The sequence below is a fragment of the Ramularia collo-cygni genome (genome assembly GCF_900074925.1).
Source record: "Ramularia collo-cygni strain URUG2 genome assembly, contig: RCC_scaffold06, whole genome shotgun sequence".
Taxonomy (NCBI): Eukaryota; Fungi; Ascomycota; class Dothideomycetes; order Mycosphaerellales; family Mycosphaerellaceae; genus Ramularia; species Ramularia collo-cygni.
The window spans coordinates 521,048-542,467 of NW_019716260.1; the positions used below are offsets into that span (position 1 = coordinate 521,048).

Genomic DNA, 21,420 nt, shown 5'->3' on the forward strand with positions numbered 1-21,420 from the left:
AATGAAAACTTCATGACTGGGGCTTTGAGTCTCATCGTGAGCTCCTGCGCTCAGAGCAGAGAATATGATACAGGCGCTATATGTGTACATCGTAACGCAGAATCGGGCGCGCTGGAACCTTCAAGTTTCTCGTACCTTCATACTCTACAGCGCCGGTCTCGCGCCTGCCTGTCCAGCGGCTCCTGATGTGAGAAGCTACGCACGCACAAATGTTAGCCATCCCGTAATCAAACGCCTCCTCATGATTCAACAAAACATACCTCGTTCGCGCTTTGCTGCATGCGCATTTCCCTCTCCATCTCCAAAACTTGCTGCTCCTCGCTGAAAGCCAGCGCCCATGGCACACCCAACAACAGCGCACTGGTGCTGACAACCCAGAGCGTCTTGCCGCTGAAGCTCAATCCCGATGAAGCCCATGCGTAACCGGACTCGGCGGCCGCGTAGAGGCGCTTGCGGTATGTGGGTGGGACAATGTCTTTGAGCGCGTAGACTCGATCGAAGAGGGATTCGTCAAAGGCGTCATCGTCATCTACGTCGGAGACTTCTGAGTCTGGAAGGTGATCAGGTTAGATATTTGGGAGAAAGGATGGGCAGATGGGGGAAGGGAGATACCGCTGTCAGTGTCCCAGTCGTCTTCGTCCTCTTTCTGGCCGGGCTGCTGAGCGTAGAGCTCCTCGTCGGGTACTTCCTCGAGCTGAACCATTGTGCTGGTGGGGAGGAAGGTGTTAGGTGGAAATAGAGGTGGGTTGGCGAAGTCGTGGATGTGGGCGAATCGATGGATGAAGTTGATGTAGTTTACGTGATCGCCTTGCGACAAAATTTAAGGTTGGTACTAGGACTAGCTGAGACTTGGGCTAAGGTATGGACGAGCACTGCGTCACACGACAGCGGCAGGAAACACATGGAAGAAGGGAGGTTGTTTGACTTGTCGATAAGCTGAGCATGTCATGTATCCATCTTATGACCTCTACAGACCCACTCGCTGGTGAAGACTGGAGCTTCAGGACTGTGAATCTCGATCTCGTTGTGATTCGTGTGACGTCGTAAAGATAGGAGTACTCGATGCTCCGCTTCAAGCCAGTGAAGGTGCATGTGGTACATCCTTAAGAGCAGATGCGGGACACGGCGGTGATTGTGGCCTCTTTACCCAGTCTCGCGCCGTGGCCAGTCTGTGCTTCTTTCCAGCATACTTGTTGAATCCACAAACAACAATCCGCCGAACGCTTTCAAGCCATTSCAACTGCATCCACTGAGCGCACAGAGCCCCGCCGCTCCATCATTCAGTATGGTACAGACTGACAGACCCTCCTTATTCCACTGCAAACATACGCCATCTCGTCGTAAGGGTACCACATGCTTTAGAATTGGTCTGGCATCCTGTCAGTTTCATTCTTTCAAGTGGGCACAGCATCGACATACCCAGCGTCATACTCATGCTGACGTCCGTGTTCTCAACCATCTTCTGAAACTCCTCGAAGCTGATCTTTCCATCGTGGTCCAAATCTGCCTCCATGATGGTCTTGTCCACAATCTGTTGCAGCTGTTGGTCCTTCAAGTTGGAGCCCACCATCATCTTCAACACAATGAACAGCTCGCCATTGCTGATGTAGCCGTCCCGGTCAATGTCGTAGACCTTGAAGGCGAATTTGAGCTTCTCCTCCTTGTTTCCCTTGGAGCTGAAGGCACTGAGGCCAGAGACGAACTCTTGGAAATCGACGTCGCCGCCGCCATCCTCGTCAAATATGGCGATCATTCGTGTCGCAAGCGGGTTGGACGAGACTTGGGGGAGGGAGAGGAACTCATCGCGCTCGATCGTGCCGGAGTTGTCCTTGGATGTCGGTCAGATACCAGTGCTACCCAGCAGATTTACAGCGCATACTTTGTCCAGTTTCATGAACCGTTTCCTAAGGCGATCGACCTCATCTCTGTCAACTAGAGGCAGCATGAATCAGCTTCAGCTCCAGGTTTTGGTCGCGGAATCGGAATGGTGAAGTGGCAGACGCAGCAGACTCACAGTTGGTACCGCTGACGATATTTTCCAGCATTGCTGAATTTGCGTTACCCATATTGACGGTGCACCTTGTCTGTGTTGAAATATTGTTGTCGCCGGCTTGGGTTTCGACATGCCCTCTCCGACTTCACATCGGCCCCGCTAGCGGTAGCAGCGGCTCGGGTAGAACCGTGCGGAGATGATGATGTTGATCCCAGTTGGTACTCCGTAAAACGCATCTACCTCTACAACGCCTGAGCTATTCGATTCTTAACACACCGGGATAACGGAACCAGTTGCGAAAGAGCCAAATAACAGGAGGCCTTCTTTCCATCACCCCTCGTCGCCCGTTGTCTTCACAAACGCGACACCGCATCTATCCAAGCGGAAACTCCTGTGCTTCTCGACAGCGAGTACGGCCCATCGACCCAAGTCCCACGCATCACACCAGCTGCATTCTCTAAGATGGCGAATCTCGAGGACACCGCGATTCAGTTCGCAGAGACCATCCAGACAGGCTCGATCAATCCGAATCCATCTGTCGACCGCGATCTAGCTCCTGAGACCTCAATGGACAGCAAACAACCGGTGACTTTGGATCATTCCGCAGACATTGTGTCAGAAGCGGAGCGTGCAGATAAAGATGAGGTTCCACTTTCAATACTCCGGCCATTGCCCGAAAAGAAGAGACAGTCACCACATCTACAGCTGCCGGATCTGCGCTTTGAGCAGAGCTATCTGACGAGCATTCGTGACGCGAAGGGCTGGCAGGACATTGCATACATCACTATCAAAGATCAGGTGAGGGCTAGGAACCCGGGGTGAAGGGAAAGTTGAGAGTGCGACTAATGCATTGAGCAGGTTTTGATGCCCCTGCTTCAAGGATTGGGATGGGTATGTTGTTCTATGCTCGGTGGACTCGTCTTCGCTGGGGACTAATCCATGATAGACTCTTGTAGTAGCTGGCTGGCGGTACTCAAACTCGACAGCAAAGTTTACTGGGACAACCATGGGCGCGAAGCTCAGGCGGTGGTGGTAGGTCTGATCCACGTGTGATTGAGTGAGGGCATTCTTTGGTACAAGAAGCTGATACGACCAAGGTGGCAAACCAACAACTGGATTATTCCAGACCAGTCCAAGAGCAGTGGCCGGTGGAATGACGACAAGACCGCCAGCCAAGTGAGCGAATTCTACTCCAGTCAAGCAAATGCGGGATTCGACTGAGTACTTGCTAGCATTCCCGCAACTCTTTTTTTGCCAACAGGCGATGATATCGAGGCAATGATAATATTGCTTTGTCCGCGAAACAACTGTTTATGCATCAGCTTCGAGCGTCCAAGCGTGTACATTGATCCACGGCTACCAGACTTTGTTCCTGCTTCAAGACTAACCCTTTCACGAGCGACAACATACTGCATCGAAGATTCCACGAGCGACAATATGCTGCATCGGAGATAGCGAGACTTTGGTATCAGCGCGACTTGTTGTCTAGCACTGGCGGGCGGACAGTGCACCGCAAACGTTCTTATCCGCATGAGAAGCGGGATTTGACGGCTGGGACTGAACAACCAGTGACATGATCCGGAAGCAGTGGCTGGGACGACACAACCTCAACCGACCCTGACTTCCAGCCTTGGTACTTGTCACACTGTCTGCCGCATCCGCTTGCTACTCAATCAGCGAGGCATCAGATGGCGTGCTCATCGAAATCGATCTCTCCACATGGCTGCTAGCGGTGGTTCGAGGGAAATCGCAACGGACGACCCCGCACAGTCTTATCTCGACTACAACATCTGCTTTTGTTCGAGTAAAGCTGCCGTTCTCTACATTTGGAAGTCATGGTATCCCTCGGCGTTTGTGCCCGTTTCGACGCAATTCTTCTCGCCTCTGACAACATAGCTTCGAAATACTTGCCGGTGTACCGTAGCTTAGTGCGGCAAGTGGGGCAAAGCCGGAATTTCACGCATTTGAATGGATACAGTTAAAGTTGAAAGTCCACATGAACGACTATGGCTTGTTGCTGGACCAGGAAATGCAAGTACGACGGGAGAGAGCGACGCACGTTCGTGACCCTGCGGTTTCTTGAGTGGCTGCATGCCCCGGCGCCTTGCATGGGGTGCTTCTCAACCTGTGGATTCGAGACCTCTACGGCATTTGCGATCAGTAAAGGCATCGTTTCTCTGTGAAGAAAACATACCGGAGCATCATTCAGCAAGGAATATAATTTTCTTGCGAAATTGTATCCAACACACCTTCCTACATTCCTCTTACCAAGCGAGGAAAGCCTAAGTAGTGCTTGCCACTTCTCACTTCCCACCACACTCCATCTCACCACATCATTACCGAGGCCAAAAGCAGCAACATGTCCTCCAACAAACCAGTTTTCGTAGCAACCCATCCCCGGGCATGCTCGACAGCATTCGAGCGAGTGAGTTGGCGATGTCGAATCACTTCACGAAGCGAGGGCTAATACGCATCTGCAAGGTCTTCATGACTCGCCRCGACAGCATTCAAACAATCCATGAGCCTTTCGGCGATGCCTTCTATTATGGCCCAGAGAGGATGGGCACCCGCTTTGAAGATGACGAGCAAGCTCGCATTGAAAGCGGCTTTTCCGAGTCCACATTCAAGACCATCATGGACAGGATTGAGCGCGAATCCGCAGAGGTGAGACTCCATTATCTGTGCAGTCGCATGTCCTTACACCAGCCTCTATAATGCTTGCTATTGATTGCGTGATCTCTCGTCCTTGGATCATGTTTCCATGCAACACCGGGTGCCCTCTTTGTCCTGCTTCGATGGTGATGCGCGAATCGAGGGTGTCCACTTGAGGATTGGACTGCGACTGCGTTAATAGTCGATCAACCGTACTCACAAATCGCAGGGCAAACGTGTGTTTATCAAGGATATCACCCATTACCTCTTGCCCCCAAATAGCCAAGCCGCTGCCATCGCGCCCTCTCTCAGTCGGGTCAAGCGCGGCGTCGGCACGAACGGATTGCCGGTCTTCGAGGCCGACGATCCGTCGCGGGAGCAGAAGGATGTCGACAGCGACCACGATAGCGGCGTGTCCTTGACTCCTTCGGCTGGCAGTCCCTCTTCAAGCGCGAAGAGTCCGCCATTTCCGTACAAAGATGCGGTGGCAGAGGCTAGGAACCCGACTGTCATGCCCAAGGAAATCTTGGAAAAGTTCCACTTCACATTCTTGATCCGCCATCCCAAGAACTCCATTCCGAGCTATTATCGATGCTGCGTCCCTCCGCTAGTCGAGAGGACCAAGTTCAAGCCCTTCATGCCCGAGGAAGCCGGATATGACGAGCTCCGCCGCCTTTTCGACTACCTCAAGGATTCCGGCATGATCGGTCCTAAGATCTGCGGCCAGGAGAATGCAGAGGGTATCGAAACGAAGCCTGGCGGGGCCGAAATCTGCGTCCTCGATGCCGACGACATGTTGGATGATCCTGCAGGTGTCCTCAAGCAAYACTGCGCTTCGGTCAATCTTGACTTCGACGAAGCCATGTTGAAGTGGGACTCTCCCGAATCGCATGAGTTTGCCAAGGAGCAGTTCGAAAAGTGGAATGGCTTCCACGACGATGCGATCAAATCGACAGATCTGAAGCCTCGTGCTCAGGTAAGTTTCTCGCACCCTGTGCTGTCAGTTTTGCCTGTCCTTGAACATGTTGCTAACTCTCCCCCAGAGGAACGCCGTGAAGAGCGACGAACAGCTCTATGGCGAGTGGGWTAAGAGGTTCGGCCAGGAAGGCGCCGATGTGATCAAGAAGACCGTCGACGAGAATGTCGCGGACTATGAGTACCTCAAGCAGTTTGCTATCAAACTCTGAAGGTAGTGCTGTTGTCCTGACTAGTATAACGAAGACATGACTTTGGGAATGGGCGAATGCGATAGTTCGTGCTTCGGTCACAGTGTGACCATGGAGTAATTCAAGGGTGAAATGAATAAGTTGAAATGCCCAAAAAGACCATATGAGCAGTTGCGCACTTGATGTATTATTGTTGTTGCCATGGCCCCTCTGTATTGCGTGCTCGCGACGACCCGATGTGCGATGCGATGTCCCGAAAGCTCTACACCTTGGTACAATACATTCTACTGTTCTGCGTGCATCGCTACTACGGGACACATGCCGCRAAGTGTACGCCCCAAAGCATCACAATATGCTGTTTCGTGGCGTGATAGCCAATCCTTTACTTGGTAGACTTTTGAATTTATCATCGTTCCCGCAATCGGACGACGCACCCTGGCGATGACATGAGCAGGAAGCGCTGTGGAGAGGCGACGTCATCGCCAACGCCGACATACATGTAATGATTGATGTATCGACTGGTAGCAACACCAAGCCATTGTTCCAATATAATTCCTCCAATCACCCCATCGCTGAGGCAAAAAGAACCCAACAATGGCAAACACTCTCATCTTCGGTGCCTCCGGCAAAGTAGCAAGACACCTCACTCGCCAATTGGCGGCAGAGGGCCACAATGTCTTCGGCATCATCAGAAAGCCTGAGCAGCAAGGTAGTAATTTTTCCTGTATGTCTGTTCAACATGCCTCTAACCATCATACAGACGACGTGAAGTCCCTCGGTGGCAAGCCTATAGTCCAAAGCATCGAGGACTCCTCAGTGGACGACATGGTCAAGACCATCAAGTCCACCAACGCCAGCACCGTCATCTGGGCTGCTGGAGCTGGAGCTGGTAATCCAGATCGAACCAAAGCTGTCGACAATGAAGGAGCTATTCGTAGTATGGACGCAACTGCCAAAGCTGGCGTCAAGAGGTATATCATCATCTCAGCGGTCGATGTAAGGGATCGTGAGAACAAGCCCAAACCTGAATGGTATGATGATGATGATCTGGATCGATCTAATAAAGTCTGGAAAGCTATTGGGGTATGTAACCTCTTTCAAGATGAGACTCTTTGCTGACACTTATTTTCAAGCCATACATGGAGGCGAAATTCACGGCGGACCGCAGTTTAGTCACGGAGAATGACCGTAGAGGACTGGCATACAMCATTGTAAGACCAGGCGGTTTATCCGAGGACCCAGGAAAGGGCACAGTTGCTGCTGGCAAGGTGCACATCAACACCACTATTCCGCGAGAGGATGTTGCTTCGGTTGTTGTTGAAGCGATCAAGCAAGATGGTACCATAGGCCTTGCCATTGATATCGTGGGCGGATCGACACCGATCAAAGATGCAATTGCCGAGGTTGTAAAGGGCAAGGTTGATACATTTTCAGGCAGGTACTAGATATCAGCATCCTGGGGTTTGTAACCCTCGAGCAACGCACTGTGTAGGGCTACCGTAGTTGTATCGTAATACAGCGGCGCCGACATATCGATTACTATAAGTTCCTCTTCTTATTGTATGTGAGACCAGGAGCAGTAGCGGTATCTTCTTTTCATGACTCGTATCGTATGGCTGGGTGGGTATCTCGACGAAGCTAGGAAAGTTCAAGCAATACAATGCCATGTGAGACGGGGCTTTCTAAGCTCCCCATTTCCAGGGCACAAGCATGATCACCCAGAGCGCGAACCAGACCTTTCCACTCCACGCACTGCCGTCAATCAAAAGCCATCTCGCCGTGAAGGCGGATTTCGAGCTGGTTGAAGCAGAGCCTGAAGAGCCGACCCTGATATAGTCAGTAACTAGAAGAAAAACTTTTCGTGGCGTCACTATGACTTACTTGTCGTTGGAAGCTATGATGTTCGTACTCCTACCCCCGGGGCAGAAGATGACCTCAAACCTACCGCCCATCGGCACGATGAATGTGCTTGTTTGGTCGTCCTGCGCAAAAGAATAGGCATCGGGGCAGACACTCTTCGCGGCCTTGGCGAAGTAGTCGGGAGAGCAGGATCCTGCAGGACTATACTGTCCAGTACAGCAGTACTTAGCTTTGTTGTACTTTTTGCAAGCGGCAATACACGGATTAAATGCAGGTCGCACCACGTTGCTATCGGGGTAGGGATAGACGCCGTTACCAGGGGTAGTGGGAGGATTGATTTGTAGATCCCATGGGCACCAGTTTGCAACACTGCTGGCGGTATTCTTGGTGTCAAAGTCCATCGGGCTGGACGAGGTGGTGCCAAGGAATTGCTGGTTGTTGCTGTAAGGATTGAAGTTTTGTGGAGCTAAATTGCTGGCAGTTCCCACGCACGACGGGTYGGTGCTCTTCGCTGGGTAATTCTTGAGAGCGTCGACGCCTTCCGTATTCAGCACAATGGCCATGGGGAGATTGTAACCGTCAACCAAGGAGATGTCGTAAAAGGTTTGACCCTGACTGCCGGCCATTGTAAACTCTGCGAGCGTTGCTGGCGGATTTCCAGCTTGTCTGCAGTCTAGCTGACCGCATTCGCCGGTAGTGCATTGCCCTTGACTCTGGCCATTTGAGAAGGAACAATTTGTGCGTCCCCAGACGCGGCCTTGCCAATCGCTTGCGACGCTGATAGTCCTGCTGGACCCGGCATTCAAAGCGAAGCCTTGTGCTGTCGGTTCATCCCCTCCCTGGGTGACGATGCCTGGCCAGATTGTCTCTTTGCACTGGTTAGAGATGGTGATGCCGAAAGTTTGGTTACTATTCTGTCGTGGCTCCACGCGGCGCTGCATGTGGTGCTCAGCATTTGCAAAGGCGACGAGAACGCACAACGAGAGGAAGACCCGCATTCTTTGGCATGCGGTCAGGTTTTGCAGGCGACTCAAGGGCTAACAGGTAAGTGTGCGAGATAAGATGGGATGGGATGAGATGAAATGGAGATGGAGATGGATTGCTGCAAGGAAATGCGATGAGCTTTGGACGGCGGTGAAGATAAAAGTAAAAAGACATGGTAAAGGCAAGCGATCTGTCGCTTGGAGAAGGCGCGCTTGGACGCATGTTCCAAGTTCCTTCCGTCTGGCGGAGAGACTGCGGTATGGAGAAGTCGTTCGCCAAAATCTGAAACAACTGCTTATCGCTGCGACGCCTTTCCTATTAGAGTTTAGCGCGGTGAATTACTGGGACACTGAGCTGCTGCCGTCTGCTTCGCCCCAAGCCATCACATTGCCTACACGGTCCGCCATCGCTGGAGCTGAGAACAATGAATACCATGAATAGCCGGCTGGATTCCGGTCAAGATGAGATCCATGACCAGCTTTCTCTCAACGTTCGAGTCCAAGGCAGCGTTAACAAATACCCAGCGAAATCGCATGCACGGCGCATAGTGGAGAAGCTAGGAGTTTCTGATGGCCACATCATACTGGCGGCCACACGAGCAGCAAACTGGCCATTCTCTGATATGCCTGCATTCTTCCGGCAATCTCGTTACTTTTATTTTATGACGGGCTGTAATGAACCGGACTGTTATACTACCTACGACATCACAAAGGATGTGTTGACGCTATGGCTACCCCCAATCAATGAGGACAGAGTGGTCTGGTATGGGAGGGGCAGCACCGTCGAGGAAGCGCTAGAAAAGTACGACATCGACAGAGCTCGTTATATCAAAAAGTCAAAGGCCTGGTCGTCAGACGCCACTCGCAACTTTTGTCTCGGTTATATGACCGAAGATGACACGGGACGTTATGTCTTGCCAGGCTCGAACATATACCCACAAGGTCAGCAAGATCTTCGACAAGCCATAGACGCTTGTCGAGTCCTCAAGGACGAATACGAGATCGATCTTATCCGTCAAGCCAATGTGATTACAGGCGATGCTCATGTGGAAGTTATGAGAAATATGCACACCTTCAAGGGCGAATATGATGTTGAGGCTGCATATATGCAAGTGTGTATTGCAAGAAGGGCCAAATTACAAGCATACGATCCGATTGCAGGTTCAGGCACCAACGCGGCCGAGCTTCATTACTCTGCTAATGATGCCGACTTTTGCAAAGGACAGACGATAGTCCTTGATGCGGGCTGTGAAGTGGAGAGGTACGCCTCGGATGTTACCCGTACATTGCCAATAAATTCGAAGGCCCCAGGTTATTGGCCGTCCAAGGAGGCCGAAGAGATCTACAACTTAGTGGAACTTATCCAGGAGGCGTGCATTGAGCAGATGCAACCGGGGAAGCAGTTCATCGAAACGTTTTGGCATGCACATTACATGGTGATTGATGGCCTGCTGAAGCTTGGGATACTGAGGGGAGACCGCGACGAGATATTCCACACTGGTACGTCGCGAGCCTTTCTCCCGCACGGATTAGGCCATCACGTTGGCCTCGAGGTTCACGACCCTCCACCATTATCTTCATCATCTACAGAGCAGACTGAGACCGCCAAGGATCATCATGCCGAGAAGGCTTGCAATGCGTTTGCCAAATGGCGGCCAGAATCAGCCGAGAAAATGATGAGACTGCGGCAGCCAATGAATCCGTCCATCTACGAAACGTCACACTCCAGTTCCGTACTTGCGCCAGGAATGGTGGTCACCATCGAGCCGGGAATCTACTTTAATGATTTTCTCATCAAGAGATTCTTCCTCAATCAGGAAAAAMACAGAAAGTTCATCGATAAGAGTGCCCTAGATCGATACATGCAAGTTGGTGGAGTTCGCATCGAAGATGATATCCTGATTACGAAAACCGGCTACGAGRATCTCACCACGGCGCCGAAGGGGAGGAGGATGCTGGAAATCATGCGAGAGAGTGCCGGGAAGGCTTCTCGTGCGCATTGTTACGATGCCGCCGTCTAGTCGTATCAAGATAGCAGATGTTCGATCGATCGATYGTCACAATTCTGAAAGGTCACTCACGCTCCTGTGGTGTGTAATGCTTAAATTGCTGGTCAAGTCAAGCAAACGCAAATGAGCGAGTTTGCCTCGCGGATGAAAATTCCAATAACGCCAGTTCAATTTGTGTGCTTGCAAAAGGCCTGAAGTCTTTCATGTCGTGGCAGAGCGGGTCTTGCCAGACGTGATCAGATGTCACTGCCATAGGGGAGTGTGAAACAATAACAAACCCGACGCGTTCAAGAGACCAGACCCCGGTCCTTCGTATCCGCTCATCACCACAAAGTCTGGTCCCAAGCCAACAATCACTTTGGCGAACGGTGCAGTTCAGCCCATAGGGCCCACGTAGATAAAAGATGCTCGTGCTCGTCGGCACCATCTTCGTTTCAAAAGGCCGCAAGAAACGGCCGCAGTCGAGCTGCTTTCTGCCGTTCTTGCATTGAAGCGAGATAGCTCCAGACTTGTTGTTGATGGTGGAGCTGCTTCGATTTAGTTTGCGGACAAGGAACAAGGCCACTTCTCCTGAGACATGGTTTCAGAGTATTCATCAGATCGCTGTTGCACTTGAAAAGTTTTCACAGATCGGTGCAAATATAGATCATCAGCCGCCTTGACCATTTGGAGAGGTCGAGTTCTTGTTGTACTTGGACTGCGRAGTGCTCCACGTTCCACCACCGGCGCCGAACAAGAGTGGGCTTCCATAGGTCATGCTGTTGTCTGCAAGCACACGGGGTGCCGGGTCCCAAGCATCAGCCACATTCAGCGAAGCTCTGCTGCGAGCACTACTCGCAGAGTTTACGCGTGAGKGGCCGCGGAAGTGGTTCGTGGGTGGGGAACCGAAGGTACCAGTCGGTAAACCAGTAGGAAAGAAGGACGATGATGACTCGGGATGGTTCCAGATCTTGGAGAGCGAGTGTAGGCGTTCGTGATGTCCCGCCGCGGTGCTTGCCATGCTGCCAGGCGAACGTCCAGCCGGTGAAGTGAGAGTGACATTGGAATGACCGTTCGTCCCGGCCGATGACCCATTTGCCTGATGTGCGAACTTTGGCGCCGTAGCCGCCATGTCGTGAACACTGTCCTCGAGCGCAAACGACACTTCCCCATTTGGGACGACAGCAGGGTTGCTGACAAGCTGTTGTGGAGGAGTCGCAGGATGGTTTGCCTCGTCATCATCTACCAGGTCATCTACCATGCGACTCAATTGAGCATCACGAGACGGTGCCTTGACTGTCTTCGCTTTCTTCGCCAGCGGTTGTGTAGGAAGTGCCTGACGTTGTGTGACTGCGGTTGCAGCTATAGAAGCATAGCTGACAGGCTTGGGCTTTTCTTTGGTGGCCTTCTTAGAAGGAGCAATGGGAGCTGGGTGGTAGTCCACCGGACGTACGATCAACGGCTCAATGTTGGAAATATCACCAAAGAACACTCGCGTCCCGCGGAGATGGATGGGCACATCGGAACCATCGTCGTCGTTCGCCATATTGACACCGTCCGATAAGAAGTCTCTGATACGCTGAAGCATCTCGATATCGGGTGAGAAACGTACAACATTGCCGTCTGATATGCGGTCTTTCAAAACACCGGTCGTCTTAAGGTTCCACGTCTTCTGGACACTGGGAGGACTATCCTTGGTGAGTGGCAGGAACTCCAATGTGTTGGCATCTTCATCGAGCAGATAAGTGAGCTCAGGCAAATCTTCCAGATCCCATATTGGAAACGCTTGWGCAATCAAATCGATCACTCTCGCATAGCTCTTCCAGAATATCGGGATGAAYTCGTGAACAATAGGCTCATCAACAAGACCAGTGACCATCTTGATTGTGCTCATCAGCCAGTTGCTGAGGACACGCAGAGAAGGTAGGAGGCGGCGCCCGACCGTTGTCAGCTTTGCTGTCAACTCGACGTCCTGGTCGTTCATTCCGAGCAATGAGGTGCGCAAATCATCGTAGAATACGCTCAAGAGAGTTGTGAACATGCGAATGTTGGACCGAAGGTAGAAAATGTACGAGTCGCGGAGTGCATCGTTGAGATGGTCCTCTTCAAACCCATTAGCCAAGCGAAAGTTGGGACTGCTGGAAACTTACCTTTGTATCTTTCGCCAGCACAGTACTGAGCTGCGATCCCAATGRGCACCATGCGCATCAGAGTGCGGTCAAGCTCACGTTGCTTGATTACATTTGCCAGCTGGCTGAAGACCTCCTGCTCCAGCTCAGCGTGACTCGAAAGATGTCCGCCTTTGAAGCACGTGCTGTGCATACGGATGAACCAGCCGACCAAATTACGCTTCGAGGCATCAGGATCGTTTGGCAAGCCTTTTGGGATGAGCTCCTTCCTGTCCCATGCAGTGTTGGTCCTGTCGACCTCTATAGCAAGATTTTTTTGGGCGAGGGGAAATGGGTTGGCAATAGTAATGGAGCGGTACAGACTGTAGATCCCGTTCATGTGATCCTTAGTCTTGAGCGCAACAACAGCCTGTTGATGGTGGGCCAGGCCATTAGATGGGCGAAAAGTGACGGCCAAATCGTAGTAACCAAATGCATGTGCATAGCTCGGCTTGCTGTYGAGTTCACTTTCCACACGGTAACGAGACAAGTCTCCGAGGTAACAAAGCGTGCGATAGCAAGAATCATAAGCTCGAGGGATCAACTCGGAAGCGATTGGCGTATAGTGGCTTTCGCCGATACCATTCCCCTTCACATGACGTGCAACAGCCAGCAGATTTGTGTCACCTCCAGAAGCGGAAGCGAGGTGGTTGAGGTAGTTGCGATAGTGCTGTTCGCTGTCCTTGAGGAAGCGCAGATATGTCTTTGCCATGACCCGTGTCTCCACGGGCCGGTCGACGTGCTTCTTGCGCATATCCTTGAGCTGTTTGGCAAATGCTGTCCGGCAATCCAGGTGCGCCTGCCACAGCGCCGGTTGCGCTCGCTCGACTTGGTGAAAATCGGCGAAGATGACTTCCTCGCTCAACGGGCGGTAGCTGTTGAAGGCATCGAGGATCGCCTGCAGCGGCACATCGTGCTGCTTCACAAGTTTGAGGGCATTTTGTTCAGCAGAATGCTCGCGCGCGAGCAAGTCTTCCATGGTTCCGGAATCGTTCGGCGCGCATATGCGCTGTATTCGCCGTGTGACCACGGGTCGGTCAACGGACTGTGCGGAGGGTGGTCGTGGATGATAGATCAGCGCGGCAGCGATCCATCGAGCTCGGTCGGCGGATTCGAGGGTGTCTGTAGCGCCAGTGTGGTGGAAAAGTAAGCAATGTTGTTGCTCCGGAGTTGAGATCGAAGGTCGAGGACTAAGTTGTGGCTGAAGCCAACCTAAAATGTTGCCAAGAGCAGCCACGATTGACGTGAATCATGTGGAGCTACCAAGTCTTCTCACATGCTGCTGGACTACCTACTCCTACAGACTTGCAAAACTATCGACGCTTTGCTTGCAATCACTTCGGGTGACGCATACTTGAAAGCCTGACAAAGTACCACGCCTCACGTGCATGAGCCATTGAACGCTGACTCTAGGGGTCCGCCAGTATCGTCGTCTGATAGCGGCGGAGGACTGTCCGGAGCTTACATGCAGGTACTGTCTTAGCTTCACCGCGCGCTCACCGCATCCAGATCGCCATGGCCAAACGTCAACGAGAGAGCTCCATCTCGGAGCGGTCCCTACATTTGAAGCAGAGTRAGACGGAGGACAACGTCCACACCCCCAAGTTCACTCACTTGGAGATGCCAGACATCAAGGCTGTTAAGATGAAATGCTCCCTGCCTCCGCACAAGACACTCATATTCGACTCATACCCGGAGTACGAGACGCATTACAACAAGGCGCATACAAATCGCTGCAGTGAATGTGACAAAAACTTCCCGAGCTCTCACTTTCTCGGCCTCCATCAATCTGAAAATCACGATCCGATCATGTCCTTGAAGCGAGATCAGGGTGAGAAGACCCTTTCTTGCTTTGTTGAGGATTGCGACAAAATTTGCATGGACTGGCAGAAGCGACGCAGTCACTTGGTCGACAAGCACGGGTTCCCGAAGAACTACGATTTCTTCATCGTGGCAACCGGCATCGACGGCAGACGCAGCATGCTACGGGCTGGGGTAGATCCTCAGGGCCATCGCAGAAGCAGTCGTGAGCGACGAGCTTCTTCCGGCACCATAGATACGCAGACGACCGAGGCTACGTCCGTCAGTCAGCAGTCCGACGATTTTGCCGAGAGTCATGGTGGCGAATTGAAGTCCAAAAAACCTGCGGAAACAGAGGACCAATCAATAGACGCGGTCACCAAGTCGATGTCTTCTCTGCAATTCGTTCCGCGAAGCGTGACGTTCGGTAAACGCAAAGGGAAGTCAGGTTTTGCGAAAAGCTGAGACGTTGCCAAAAGTTTGCGCAAATGTCAAGGGGCTTTTGCCTGCTTTTGATGGACGTCTTGCACAAAGAATACGCATAACTTCGTACAATCATGGAAACCCTTGGTGGATGTGTGACGCGCCACACCATTGACATTGAAGAGTTAGTCACTGGTGGGAGTGTGCCAGACTTCAAAGCATGCTGGCGTCTCTCTACCTGAGGGAAGACGAACAGGTCTACCAAATCAGTCGCGCTATCCGTACGCAGCAGTGCCTTCATCGATGTTTGGCACCCAAGTACAAAGACACACGAGCTCTGAAGAACTAGGCCACCTGGATTGATGGCTGAGTGATGTCGCATCGCAGTCTGATGATGTTCGAGACGGTCGAGAGAAAAGGCGACCAGGTACTCTTGAACGAGGTGCGTACACCACCTTTGCAGTCATTACGTCCTTCTACTGTAATTCCTAGCGTCAAATCATCATTATCAGTGATTGTTGGATTCTCCCTCATCTCTTCTCTGTCTTACCAGGTATAGTTGGCACATATAGTCATCATCAATAAGGTTTGTGTCCACATATCCACGGTGCAGACCACACGCCAATAAACTCAAAATTTCACGAACTTCATCTTTGCTGTGATGACAACTTCCGTGAGCGTCGAGTCGAATTGATGAGAACTAGCCTGAAGGTCTACGCGAGAACTCTTGGCTCTGGGATTGGGATCCGGCGGACAAGACAGTTTTCGGCAATGTCTGCTCTTCGGGCAAAAACCACGGGTCTGCTCGTGAACTGCATCCCAGAGCAAGAACGCGTCACAGTTGTCCGGGATGTGACGCGATCTCTCGATGCACAAAGCAGCAATGCTGATATTGGATTGGCCGCCGCACTATGGAAACTCATTCCGGACCGAGAAATCCAGTCTGAGCTCGTGCTGCATCTTCGAAAGATGGTARAACAAAATGAATCGGATCGTGTCGCTGCAATTTGCAAGGATCACTCGGAATTGGAACGTGAGCTACTTCTCAGTACCATTCCACGCGTCGAAAATGCTGCGAACCTGMTGCGAAGGAACAGTCGACTATGCATTGTGTTTCCTGGGCTCGATTCTGATGGAGAGTCGATTTCTCATCACCTTGAGGAGCCTCAGGATGAAGCAGTCGGCGCCACTGTTGAGAAGATTAAGCAAACTCTCGGGTTCTTGAACCGCATCATTCACCCGGACATAGAGCCTCTCCAAGCTAGATGCCTCCTCCAGTCCTGTCTAGTGTTGATTGGAGCTGTGGACAAAGCGTTATCGCAGGTGGCGCGAGAAGCTCTATTTTCACTCATCGCTGTGCCGCGGAGTCTTGCTTCCGTGGATCAGGAGGCCATATGGAGACGCATCGAGAGCCTGGTGAAATCTGAGGATGCGTACTACAAATCGCTTGCGTTCTCACTATGGCTTCGTTGGCTTTCTAGCCAATCGATGGAGGCTTCCATCTTGCGAAGCTCGAATTACTGGGATTTGATTGTGGATGGACTCCGCAAAGGTGACTCGGAGCGCCGCAAAAGCGCGCTCCAGATTCTACGAGCTTCGATCAATGCTTCGCTCGCCGACCCTTTGCTGACTTCGATGATCGTTGCAGATTCGCAAACAACAACGCCGTGTGAGTATGCTATAGGCCTGAGTCTACGAAGTGCTGACAGCGAGATAGCGCCAGAATCAATTCAAAAGCAATACTACCGCTTCGCGAGCACCTTCGAAACGATCATTCTTGGTCGATACCTGAATCAAGTTGTCGAATGTGAAGCCGATCTAGACTTCCTCTCCTCTTCTCAATCGGTTGTTCGGCCTATATTCCTGTATACGCTCCTGTCTTCAGCGCTGGACCAGAAGCTGCAGGACTCCAACCGCAAATTCATTGGATCTTGGATCATGCGATCAAATCTCCGGACCGACGATGCGGACGAGTTTATGGGATTCTTCCGGAATGACTTCCTTCCATGGGTCAGTGCCGGGACACTTTTCACCTCGAGTTTGGGAAGGCAACATAGCCATATTCGAAGCCAACACGGGGACAGTTTGTCGCGCTACGTGGCGAACCTCTTGTCGAATTACCCCCAGCGTGCTAGTAGCATAATCGACTGTATTCTGGATAGCATCCTCGCTCGACACGGCAACAACTTTGCTTATGCAATGGTATATCTGGTCGAAGGTATTGGCAATGCTCTAGAGACCTCTGATGGTCTAAAGCTCAGTGCCGAGCAATTAGAGAAGCTCCTGAGAGTCGCTACTTACCCAGGTTTGCCAGAGGTGGTCCGCGATTACGCACTTGCTAGGTCTTGGAAACTGTGCTGCGAACACGTACGATCAAGCTCCAGTGGATCCGGCTCTAGTGATATCTTGGTATCAGCAGCAAGAGCATGGGAAGAACTGCGAGTAAAGTCCGACAATCTCGGCAACATGGCATACTCYCAGCGAGATGGAGACATTGCTTCAATCACCCTTCCACCTTCGAAACGAGAAGTCAACGAGCAAATCGCTCTCGAAAAATGTCGTGGAGCCATCAACGGTACGAGCGGCTCATTAGACAATGAGAAGCTTGAAGATGTCTGGAGCGACGTGGAATATCTAGAATATCCAAAAGGACTTCTGACTGCGCTGCCAGGGCTGATCCTGCACCCCAATGTGATTAAAAATGTCGTCGGGGCGCCTTCAGACAACGAAGCCTTGATAAGAACGTTGGTCAAGCGGACCAAAAATATGTTCAAACTTGCTGAGAGCAGGTCATATTTATTTCCTCCACTTGTGGAATCTCTCCGCACAGTGGTGCTACAGTTTCCGGAATCTGTATCTCTTCTGCACTTCGATGATTTGATCATACATTTGGCGGGCCATCCTCCAGCACCGACCATGGATGCACTACTCGAGGAGGCTACGATCAACCTTCTGCAACCTATCGATCCACGAACGGCAAAGCTCAGTCGTGAGTTCTACTCTGGCCGCCGTGAGAGCTACGGATTTGCAGCGCTAATAGACTTGGCGAGTCGCTTGAACGGGGAGCCTATGCGCCAGGTACTGAATGCATTGGTGCAAAGATGGACAGACCAAAAGACTCCGGCACCAGCTGTAAGCCATTGGAAGACCTCTTTGCAGCTGCAAATCATGCTTGTGTGCTCGGAAAGATTCTTCCCCACCGCAGACGTCTTAGATGCCGCCCGAGTGCTGCAAGATTTGCATCACATTCTGTCCGTTGAGCCAATGCCTACGTATCGATATCTCATTGAGTGGGTTATCGCCCGCGTCTACATTCACCACCCGTCGCTACGAGTAGAGTTTCTGGAGAAGCTGAGTACCAAAGATCATCATTCGAATCCCAAGTACCTGGCATCCTTGATGAAGCTAGGTGTCATGATGGTAAAGAGTGATGACTCGGCAGAGTCGTTTGCCCTGCGATTATGCACCGCATTCGTGCCTCTTGCTGCCTCTTCCAAAGTTGTCATCAGGCACGAAGCTCAGTGGCAAGTGCCGATCCTGTTCGAGCATGCCAGGAACAAGAAGTGGGCGTCTGTGACTAGCAACCCTGCATTTGAGGCTCTGGATGACTTCATCCGCAGCCTTGAACGATTCGACGATCCACCCCTTGAGCGACAGATCGATCGGCTGGATCCTATCAAAGATCACCATCTGACTCACCTTGTCTCGGGATCTTGGTGGGCTCTGGACCAGGTTGAGCAGCCATTGTGTAGCCACAGTGATTTTATCGACTTGTACGCCAATGATACAGCCCAGGGGGTCACTCTTCAACCGTCCTGTTTCCCACTAGGTCCATCTCCTTCAGCCGAAGTCACTGAACCGATTGCCACATCCATCTTCCAATCGCCTGCCAAGAGCAACCTCAAAACAGCGCAAAACGTTGCCTCGATCGATCAAGCACTCTCAAGCGAACCGACTCCAACGACTGCCCTCCAAACTAAAGGAGCAGCATACCTCTCCAACACTCGAGTTCGCCACTCTAACCTCTTCGTCATCGCCTCCCTAGTAGACAACCCCTACAACCTCGGCGGACTCTCCCGCGTCTCCGAGATCTTCGGCGCTGGCGCCCTCTACCTCACCAACCCCCAAGTCACATCCGCGAAAGACTTTGTCTCCGTAAGCGTTTCCTCGCACCATCACATCCCAATTCTCCCATTAGCTGCCGACGGGATAGCGGAATTTGTCGCGGCGAAGAAGAAGGCGGAAGGATTTAGCGTGGTTGGGATTGAACAGACTGATCGATCTGTCATCTTGGGTGAAGCAAACTGTGTTCTTCCAGAGAAGTGTATATTGGTGCTAGGGAGCGRGAGGGAGGGAATTCCGGCTGCAGTGCTGAGCGAATGCGATGTCTTGGTGGAGATTGCGCAGATTGGTTTGACGAGGAGTTTGAACGTGCAGACTGCGGCGGGAATTGTGCTGTGTGAGTATGCGAGGCAGCATAAGAAGTAGTCGATCATGTAGGGCTACGGTAAAATGAGCCCAGCTACACCGACGCTCAAACATGGAAAGAACTTCGAAGATGGCAGGAAAGTCTTGTTTCGAGAGCAGCGGTTGTCAGAAGGGCTGTGAACCTTTGTAGGACTAGTATGTACAGGGCATCAGTGCCAAAAGTGATAGTAAACATGGGGTATAAGGTAAGGTAGGTAACATCGTCATCACGTCGAAACACTCGGTTTCGTCTTCCGCTTCGAAAGTAAGCTCTTGAAAGCCCCCAGCCATTTCGCCAAACTTTCCTCATCGAAAGCACAAAACCGATAGTTGCGCTCCTCGCTAATGACCTGCATACAGGACCTCTTGCTCTTAGAGATGGCGTCAATCTCCACAGCATCGATTATACTAGCAAATGGGAGCACGATCATCGCCGTGTACTCTTCCTCAGTCTTGTAAACTACAAGGCCTTTGGGTCGGAGGACCATCCAAACTTTCTTCCATTGTCTCACTCCAGAGGTGGACTTTAATAGGTGTATCCAGCCGTGACACATTACGCGCTCATCGTCGGAAGCGCGAGAAGATTTCCGATTCTCACCCAGCTTGTGATCCTCCAAGCCGAGGGCAATGCCAGACAGCTGACTCGGGTTCCTGGTCCCTGCGGGAGGTCGACCAGCTGCTGAACCATAAACAGAGCTCGCGGGCGGTGGTGCTGGGCCGCCTGTTGGGGGTCGGGCGTCGGTATGTGAGAGGGAAAGAGCAGACATGCGAGCTGTCGGACCCAGGGCGGAGTCAGAGAAGTCTGAATATGAGCCATGCTCGGCACCGGAGTAGTCAGCGTGGGAAGCCTGACGATTGGCCATGGCCACACTGGCACGATGATTCCGTTTCGGCAGTGACTGGCTTTGCGAGTATGCGTCGGCATCGGAGGAGCTGTACCCTGCAGCCCGATCGTCGGCCAGAGGACTTATGTTGGCGTCGATGCTCCTCTCGAAGCCCCTGTAGGAAGCATTCGCACCGCCCGGACTTGCCAAAAACATCTCATCCTCTTGCATATCCATACGCGACTCCCTTCGAATCGCCTCTACCCATGCCTGCGCCTCTTCTTCCGACGCCGCTTCGAGATGGAAGTTGCGCGAGGGCGAGAACAGGCCAAAAACATGTTTGTCACGCCTCTTGGGATCTCTCTGGCGCGCAACGGCCGTCACGTCGCAGAGATTGAGTTGGTGACGCAGTTTGGACTCGTCTTGGTGTTTGTAGATGGAGATGATATTGGGGCGCAGGACGATGTAAACCGGCTTCCAGTTCTTCGTCTTGCGAGTGCGTTTGAGCAGTGGGCCGGCCTTGACAATCTTGTCGAAATCGTAGCTACCATTGACGCCCACCGGCGAGCGCACGTCCAGCGTTAAGCTCTGTGGCGGCGCGGTCGTCTGGACAATGGGTCGCGGCTGCGTGCGGGTCTGGGAGGCGTCCATTGTCGTTGATGTTGGGGAGGCTTGGATGCTGTGGTTTTGCATGTCGGTGGCGAGGCTATCGAGCAGACGGACCTCCCACTCGCACGCAACGCACCCTTATTCACCGGGGCCAAGCGAATGTCTCAAGGGTCAATCATGTCGTCTCCYTCAAGGTCCAGGAGCTCACATGAGCAGGGATGTGGTTCCAAGGGACGGCCGAAGCTTAAGGTAAGCTTTGGCATTATGCAGGGCTTCCCCACAAATCCACATGAATCCACGCTAGGCTTTTTTCAAGACTCACTGGACACAGATCAACCACGTTTGCTCCCAAATTACTTACTCTTACAATCTTCTCGCATACACTCTGTTGAATCACGAAAGATACCCTGGACCGCGCATGCTGGGTGAGAACAACAGTGACGTCACATCCAGCGATACACGTTCAGGATGCCTATGATACAGCCAT

At 52.1% G+C, this 21,420-nt stretch overlaps 11 protein-coding genes; 6 read left to right on the forward strand and 5 right to left on the reverse strand.

Annotated features, from left to right (window-relative positions):
* Nucleotides 1–144: 144 nt before the first annotated feature.
* Nucleotides 145–703, reverse strand: RCC_04562 (related to mitochondrial receptor complex chain MOM22; the record flags this gene model as incomplete). XM_023769840.1 has 3 exons in its annotated part: nt 145–195; nt 261–550; nt 613–703. The coding sequence occupies 3 exons, from the start codon at nt 701–703 to the stop codon at nt 145–147; spliced, it is 432 nt and encodes a 143-aa protein (XP_023625608.1).
* A 655-nt stretch (nt 704–1,358) lies between these two features.
* RCC_04563 (calcineurin regulatory subunit B) lies at nt 1,359–2,066 on the reverse strand (the record flags this gene model as incomplete). XM_023769841.1 has 4 exons in its annotated part: nt 1,359–1,369; nt 1,420–1,828; nt 1,880–1,932; nt 2,015–2,066. 4 exons carry the CDS (start codon nt 2,064–2,066, stop codon nt 1,359–1,361), a joined length of 525 nt encoding a protein of 174 aa, XP_023625609.1.
* A 389-nt stretch (nt 2,067–2,455) lies between these two features.
* RCC_04564 (uncharacterized protein) lies at nt 2,456–3,261 on the forward strand (the record flags this gene model as incomplete). XM_023769842.1 has 5 exons in its annotated part: nt 2,456–2,791; nt 2,852–2,884; nt 2,940–3,025; nt 3,091–3,169; nt 3,226–3,261. The coding sequence occupies 5 exons, from the start codon at nt 2,456–2,458 to the stop codon at nt 3,259–3,261; spliced, it is 570 nt and encodes a 189-aa protein (XP_023625610.1).
* Nucleotides 3,262–4,352: 1,091 nt separating this feature from the next.
* Nucleotides 4,353–5,832, forward strand: RCC_04565 (uncharacterized protein; the record flags this gene model as incomplete). XM_023769843.1 has 4 exons in its annotated part: nt 4,353–4,418; nt 4,475–4,657; nt 4,875–5,621; nt 5,689–5,832. The coding sequence occupies 4 exons, from the start codon at nt 4,353–4,355 to the stop codon at nt 5,830–5,832; spliced, it is 1,140 nt and encodes a 379-aa protein (XP_023625611.1).
* Nucleotides 5,833–6,405: 573 nt separating this feature from the next.
* On the forward strand, nt 6,406–7,256 carry RCC_04566 (related to UPF0659 protein C216.03; the record flags this gene model as incomplete). XM_023769844.1 has 3 exons in its annotated part: nt 6,406–6,520; nt 6,572–6,894; nt 6,945–7,256. The coding sequence occupies 3 exons, from the start codon at nt 6,406–6,408 to the stop codon at nt 7,254–7,256; spliced, it is 750 nt and encodes a 249-aa protein (XP_023625612.1).
* Nucleotides 7,257–7,493: 237 nt separating this feature from the next.
* RCC_04567 (related to pathogenesis-related protein PR5K (thaumatin family)) lies at nt 7,494–8,669 on the reverse strand (the record flags this gene model as incomplete). XM_023769845.1 has 2 exons in its annotated part: nt 7,494–7,638; nt 7,693–8,669. The coding sequence occupies 2 exons, from the start codon at nt 8,667–8,669 to the stop codon at nt 7,494–7,496; spliced, it is 1,122 nt and encodes a 373-aa protein (XP_023625613.1).
* A 419-nt stretch (nt 8,670–9,088) lies between these two features.
* RCC_04568 (related to Probable Xaa-Pro aminopeptidase ACLA_020440) lies at nt 9,089–10,675 on the forward strand (the record flags this gene model as incomplete). The annotated part of the gene is made up of 1 exon (XM_023769846.1): nt 9,089–10,675. The coding sequence occupies one exon, from the start codon at nt 9,089–9,091 to the stop codon at nt 10,673–10,675; it is 1,587 nt and encodes a 528-aa protein (XP_023625614.1).
* A 637-nt stretch (nt 10,676–11,312) lies between these two features.
* RCC_04569 (uncharacterized protein) lies at nt 11,313–13,789 on the reverse strand (the record flags this gene model as incomplete). XM_023769847.1 has 2 exons in its annotated part: nt 11,313–12,745; nt 12,793–13,789. 2 exons carry the CDS (start codon nt 13,787–13,789, stop codon nt 11,313–11,315), a joined length of 2,430 nt encoding a protein of 809 aa, XP_023625615.1.
* A 536-nt stretch (nt 13,790–14,325) lies between these two features.
* On the forward strand, nt 14,326–15,075 carry RCC_04570 (uncharacterized protein; the record flags this gene model as incomplete). Its single annotated transcript, XM_023769848.1, has 1 exon — nt 14,326–15,075. The coding sequence occupies one exon, from the start codon at nt 14,326–14,328 to the stop codon at nt 15,073–15,075; it is 750 nt and encodes a 249-aa protein (XP_023625616.1).
* Nucleotides 15,076–15,804: 729 nt separating this feature from the next.
* RCC_04571 (uncharacterized protein) lies at nt 15,805–19,521 on the forward strand (the record flags this gene model as incomplete). XM_023769849.1 has 2 exons in its annotated part: nt 15,805–16,702; nt 16,751–19,521. The coding sequence occupies 2 exons, from the start codon at nt 15,805–15,807 to the stop codon at nt 19,519–19,521; spliced, it is 3,669 nt and encodes a 1,222-aa protein (XP_023625617.1).
* A 206-nt stretch (nt 19,522–19,727) lies between these two features.
* Nucleotides 19,728–20,975, reverse strand: RCC_04572 (related to PH domain protein; the record flags this gene model as incomplete). The annotated part of the gene is made up of 1 exon (XM_023769850.1): nt 19,728–20,975. The coding sequence occupies one exon, from the start codon at nt 20,973–20,975 to the stop codon at nt 19,728–19,730; it is 1,248 nt and encodes a 415-aa protein (XP_023625618.1).
* Nucleotides 20,976–21,420: the final 445 nt, after the last annotated feature.